We start from the raw sequence: 6,814 nt of genomic DNA on the forward strand, positions 1-6,814 counted from the left end.
CAACTTTACCTACTATGTAACTATGTAGAAGGCTACGGGCTCTCTATATAAATTTGACATCACTCCTGAATCAATCACTCCCTTCCCAAACACATAAACCAGGAAGATTCTCCATAACTAAAAGTCAGATTCATTGTTTTATAAGGAAACCCTTTGAGAATATTGGAAAAAAGGTACAGAAAATACAAATCAGGTATAAAAGTAGATACAAATGTTGAGATTGCAACGTTGGTGAGTTTATGCCAGGAAGGAGATGAAAGTCATACCTGCCTTCATAATCTGAGGCGGAGGCAAATGACCGGTAGCTCTGTAGAAAATTCCTTTCTTAGAGTCTACAAGCAGCCGGTAATAACCTGCGACCAAACAGGCAAAACTGGTAGCTTCTGGCCAATCCATGAGCAGCACCAGGGACTGGAAAAGAGAAGAATATCAATATTTTGTTACTTTTAATATTATTATGGGGACAAAATAATAAAGGTGACCTCTTAGTAACCCAACAAGCTCTTCACATTACATAGATACTGAATCAATTTTATTATTGCAAAATAGATTTTGGATTTACATCCACTTGAATTGCTCCACAGTGCTTGCAACTACTGAGGTCGGTAAGGGCTTGTTTTAAATCTCCTTTATTACTGATTAAGAATATGAAAACTACTTAAATGCCTGGCCAATGAAGCAATTTAGGAGGAATGTAGAATTCATTACAGCCTGCTTACTGTACCTTAGTATCAGTGACACTGGTCTCAACACGTGCTACTCCTTGGGACTCTCGGAACAATTGGATCTTTGTCACTTGGCTGAACTCAAATAGGACAGTCGTGAGATTCGTCTTCAGGTCTATAACATGGCTGATTCCATGGCGGGGTCCGACCAAAAGTGTGGTTGCCGGTGTTTTTTCATCCTGCAATGAACAAAGACTGAACATAAACTACAACTGGTTCTTTTTTTATCATTAAGCATGCTCATAACATGGCGTACATAAATGAAAAGTGGTCATGCATGGTCTGAAACACTGAAAGCATGAACCCAATGATCCTGCCATAAACACATCCTGTTCAGGGGGAAGACAATACTCTGTTCTTGTCTATCAATTTCTCTTCTGCATTCTCATCCTGTTGCATGCACTCCAAAAAAAGGATTACAAGTGACCATATGAACCACATTAGTGTGGTTCACTATTCATTAACCTGGGGTACCAGACTAAGACCCATTCTTTTGTGGACCAAAGTGGGAATGTGTGGTAGAGTTAGCGGCAATGGGATGCATCAAGCAGTACAAAGAGAGTGTTGGAGGATAGGACACGGAGAAGGTCAGATTGCTTCCCTTTGTGAATAAAATAAATAGCTCTTCTGGTTGACATAGTAAGCTGCATGGGATCCTCCCATTGGCTGATGGTTGTTGGGGAGGAGCACCCCTGACAGCCACCAGCCAATGGGAATGATCTCTGACATTTACCTTAACAACAAGCAGAGCAGTTTAAACAGAAAGGAATTCACTCTCGAGACATTGATTGGTCCATCACCCTAATCCAATTCCCAGAATGCTGTTCAGGTGCTTATTGGAACCAAATGAAGTCTCATAGCAGTTGGATGAGAGGTGACAACTTACCTGCACTCTTACTAAATGGCTAGGCTTCTTCTAGAATAAACTATATTTCCTGGCCACACATTTTTTTACACCAAAGCTTTCAGGAAAATATATATTTATACAAATTAAATTCATATTTGACAACTGTTTTACCTGCCCAAAAATCAGTACCCAGGACAGCCCTGACCTGAGTACGGTCTTTTACGGGTCTTTTCCTTCCCCCAGTATGTGACTGGGAAGAAGAAGAAGCAGCAGACTGACACACTCTTCTCTCTACAACCTCCTCCAATCAGCATGTTTCATGAGCTCTATTGTACAGGGAATGCAAAAGCCCGATACTAAATCAAACTCAAGTACTTAACTTAATATCAGCCTAATCTTAAACACTGAAGCTACATTTTTTTATTTAAAACACAATCAGAAAGAGCAAAATCATAACAGACCTTGTATGAAACTATGAGATATGGGATCTGATCTTCCTCCCACATTGTGGCATGGGTGAGATGGCGAGACAGTACATTACCATAGCAACCGTGTTGAAGAGGACACCGGCAAAAGTGGGCAGCTCATTAAGGATTCGCAGGTAACGAAGCTTGGCCTGAATGATAGATGCCTACAGCAATACAAAGATTAGACTTAGATGTCTCCTTCCCAAGGAAATCTTTGCACAGTTTGGGTCAGGTATGGACGGTTCTACTTCACCTTGTTGCCAGATAATTGGTTTTGGTGGATCTTGAGGTGCTGCGCCAACGCCTTCCGTAAGGTTTTTTCTTTATAGCTCTGCAGAAGGGATTGTGGAAGAAAAGGATCTAAGCCCCACTCTTTCCTACAAAGACAATTTGATAGAGAAAGGTTACAATTCGGAAGGAGAAATCCTGTACATGGAAACCGGCGGCATTGACTCGCTTCGGAAATATCTTTGAAGAATAATAATGAAGTAGTGATGCAATTTTTGGTGCTCTCCATTGCTTTTGGACCTATCTCTGATACATGCAGGGTTATGAACCTGAAACGGCCCATTATGATTTAGGACAGTGGTTCCTAATTGGGAGAACCCAGAACCCCTGGGGTGTGGGGAACAAAGGGTTGGGATATGGGGCTGGATCTCCAATCATTTCCATTGACTCGATCACCCAAGGGTAGCGTTTACATTATGCAAAACCCTTTATATAGGACCACATTTGACCACATAAAAATAGGTTTTAAGGACTACATATGGCCCTGCTTCTTTGCTGCCCTTGGAAGCAAAAAAAAACTAAAAAAATGCATCACAAATGTTCTTGGAAAATTACATTTATTTACATAAATTTGCAGCTAAATACACCACTTCCTTTAGCTTTGATTGTGGTACACATTACCTGTGATATCATTTCAATAATCTTATGCACAGCATTTGTTTCCCCCAGAGTTGCTTTAAATTTCCCCCAAGGTCTTGTATTGATGATGGGAGAGTCGGAGCTGTATCAAGTTTTCTCCAGCTCATCCCAAGGATTCTCCATGGGGTTCAGGTCCGGTGGTGACCTATCCATATGTGACAATGATTTCTCATCTTCCATGAACCAATCATTCACATTTTTGGCATAACACTGCCCCAACAGATACCCCAGATCATAACTCTGCTCTCACAGATACCCCAGATCATTACACTGCCCCCACAGGTACCCCAGATCATAACACTGCCCCCACAGGCACCCCAGATCATAACTCTGCTCCCACAGATACCCCAGATCATAACACTGACCCCACAGATACCCCAAATCATAATACTCCCCCCACAGAAATTGCAGATCATAACACTGCCCCCCAGGCACCCCAGATCATAACATTGCCCCCCAGGCACCCCAGATCATAACACTCCCACAGGCACCACAGATCATAACACTCACCCCACAGGCACCCCAGATCCTAACACTGCCCCCACAGACTTCGCAGATCATACCACTGCCCCCACAGGCACCCCAGATCATAACACTGCCCCCACAGGCACCCCAGATCATAACACTGCCCCCACAGGCACCCCAGATCATAACACTGCCCCCACATGCACCTCAGATTAAAACACTGCTCCCACAGGTACTCCAGATCACAATACCTGCCACCAAGGTCGGTGGGTCAAAGCTTTTGCAATTAGAAGGAGCCTAATATAAGTACTTTAACTTAAGATGAGTTTATGGTGCCAGGGTCCCTTTGAGGTACCAACCTGGAATGCCATTACTTCATGTATAACCCTGAGTAAAATGCAGTGTGTAATAAGTGAAGATGTGAGTAATGTGGAAGAACTGTATAATGATATTTTCCTTACTCGACTCCTCGTAGTGAAATCTTCTGACCTGGATGGGAAGAGCTGACACTGATGTAAATATGCAGAGCACACAGACCCAGGAGCAATTCTGGCTTCAGTTCTGATCCCAGCCTCTCTCTTATCACATCATTCCGGCTCTGAGAAAACAAATAATGCAAATAGTGTTAAACTTTTCCTGTTACAAGGTGCTGTTCTTTACTTAATAATATTTGTGATTAGATAGAGCCTTATTTTGGGGGATATGACTGGGCCCCAGCAGAGGTTTCTCCAGGCCCCCTTTAGGCCACTGAGACCCTGGCCTAGGACTTATTCTATTAAATAAGACAACCTTTTTGTTGCAAATAATGCAGACTGGGCTGTGCATTGCAACTTCATTATAATTGGTTGAAACATGGCAAACCATGGATATATATTTATAAATTACCTGAATGTACAGATACTCAAATGCAGCCGGATCAGAATGCAGAATATCAGCTGGGTCTTTAGGAAAAAAGCAGATTCGAAACAGACATTTCATACCCTGATAGTGAGTTCGATGCACAACCTAAGAGAAAAACATAATTGTATTTGTATGTTGTAAGCATGCACAGGTATAAACATTTACATACACATCAATGAAAAAAAGGAACTATGACTCAAATAGTCAAATGTCATATATGCTGCAACCAGTGGCGGACATAGCCAACAGTGGGCAACAGTGCAGTGCTGACTTGGGCCACCCTCTACCAAATTAACTTAGGACCACAGTGAAAGCCTTTGCCGAATTTGCCATTTTTCTTTTAAAAATTTTTCAATTTGCCTATTTTTCCCCAACACAGTCTGCCAAAGTGATTTAGAGGTCCCAGTGTGAACCTCGTTGGTTGTCTCACTTTGCACATCACTATGTTCTCCTCTGGCTGCAACCTTGCTTTTCTGCAATTCCTCATAATAGGTTTTCTTTCGCCAAATCTGAGAACAAGTAATTATTCTAGCACTATGCTGGCCTTACTCCTTTGTCTCTCCCCATCACTCCTTACTGGGAGAGCTTTTCGGGAAGGTGGGAATGGAGAGTACTATAAAGAAGCCATTCTCAACCAGGGTTCCTCCAGAGATAGCTAGGGGTTTCTCCAACTGTGGCTGGGTGACCTCTTATATGATGGTACCTTCATAGTTATGGGGCCAACACCAGCTGCATGACTCCAGATAAGCCATTCTTAACCGGGGCTCCATGGACCCCCATGGTTCCTCCAGAGTTTGCTAGGGGTTCCTCGAAATGTGGCCTATTGATCTATCATTTCTGTGATGCTTGCATAGTTTTGGGTCCAACACCACTTAGTACAGCTATCTCTATGACTCTAGATCACCCATTCTCAACCAGAGCTCTATAGACCCCCACAGTTCCTCCAAGGGTTGCAAAGGGTTCCTTAAACTGCTGCTTATTGACCTCCCATTTTTTTAATGCTGCAAAGCTCTGGAGTCACTTAGTAGAACTAGCTGCATGACTTTAGATCTGCCATTCTCATCCAGAAATCTATAGACCTGCACGGTTCCTCCAGAGGTTGCAAGGGGTTCCTCCAACTGTGACCGATTGATCTCCCATTTGATGATATCTGCAAAGCTCTGAGGCCAATACAAGCTATCTGCATGCCTCTAGATCAGCCTTTCCCAATCAGGGTTCAATGGACCCCCACAATGCCTCAAAAAATTGCTAGGGGCTCCTCCAACTGTTGCTGTTTCACCTCTCATTTTTTGATGCCTGCATAGTTCTGGGGCCAACACCACTTGACAGAGCCAACTGCATGACTGTAGATCATCTATTCTCAACCAGGTTCCCGTGGAACCCAACAGTTCCTGCAGAGATTGCTAAGATTCCTCCGACTTTGGCTGGTTGACCTACCATACAATGATGCCTGCATAGATCTGGGGCCAACACCACTTGGTAGAGCCAGCTGCATGACTCTAGGTCAGCAATTCTCAACCAGCGTTTTTACACTGGCCACCAATTTAAAAGCTTTTTTCCCACGGACCCCCCAATAATTTGGTTTTAGTGGGGGGGGGGGGGTTGCCTAAGACCTGAAAGTTATATCAAGGGTTCCCCAAGGTTAAAAGAAGGAGTCCTATGGAGAATTACTTGAGTCAGCTAGTACTGCTGACATCACATCCACAATGGAGGTAATAAAAGCAGTCTCAGGGCTTCTGGATGTCCAAACAAAGGAAGCTTTTACAGGTTTAAAAATTGCATAAAATAAATGTAATTTATTTTAAAATCTTATGAGAACATTGTTGTTGAAATGAATGTTTTGGCAATGTCTTTATGACCAGGGCACCAGGCAATCTTGTTGCAGTAATTCTCCCCATATTGCGTATATTTTGTTGATAAAATGAAGCTTTTAAAAGACAGAACAGCAAATCAGAAATTCATTTGGCTGCAGCCATAAAGTGCCCCATGTGACCTCCTCCATCTGGCGGTAGGAGCTGTTCAGACGCAATATGTCACCCCAATGGTCAGTAGATTCATTAAACAGTGGTCAGTGAAAGTCAAATCAGCAGACTTGATGGGCAGCCCTTTGATAGAAATCCAAGTTCTATATTAGAGCCAGTAACCAGGAAAAGTGATAAATGTATAGAGATTGGGACTTTCACAGTTTAATTATCAAGGGTGATAAAAAAATGGAAAATGGAATTATAAATAGAAAATGGAAAACACTTTTTCTTACTGTGCATTACATATCATTCACTAAAAGCAATAGATCCAATAGGTATTTGTTAAAAATCTGAAATATTTTCACACAGCGGTCACCATCTCATATCAGCTCCGCCAGCATAATGAAACATACAGCAAATGGATGCTTCAGCATCCAACACTACTGGATGTGAGCCTTCTCAATGGGCTTAGCATAGACTGCAGACATAGTAAAGGAGACGGTCAGAGACTGCAGACAT

General features: G+C 42.6%; 1 protein-coding gene across 1 annotated transcript in view; it reads right to left on the reverse strand.

The window, feature by feature from the left end:
• The window catches only part of FRMPD3 (FERM and PDZ domain containing 3), a 73,194-nt gene that overhangs the window by 21,034 nt on the left and 45,346 nt on the right, over positions 1 to 6,814 (reverse strand). Inside the window, exons 9-14 of the mRNA XM_072429954.1 lie at positions 4,317 to 4,436; positions 3,893 to 4,029; positions 2,293 to 2,416; positions 2,114 to 2,203; positions 725 to 904; positions 267 to 411 (exon numbers count right to left, since the gene is read on the reverse strand). Coding sequence (XP_072286055.1) covers positions 267 to 411; positions 725 to 904; positions 2,114 to 2,203; positions 2,293 to 2,416; positions 3,893 to 4,029; positions 4,317 to 4,436 — 796 coding nt within the window. The remainder of the gene's footprint in view (positions 1 to 266; positions 412 to 724; positions 905 to 2,113; positions 2,204 to 2,292; positions 2,417 to 3,892; positions 4,030 to 4,316; positions 4,437 to 6,814) is intronic.

This window comes from Pyxicephalus adspersus, chromosome Z (genome assembly GCF_032062135.1).
Source record: "Pyxicephalus adspersus chromosome Z, UCB_Pads_2.0, whole genome shotgun sequence".
Classification (NCBI taxonomy): domain Eukaryota; kingdom Metazoa; phylum Chordata; class Amphibia; order Anura; family Pyxicephalidae; genus Pyxicephalus; species Pyxicephalus adspersus.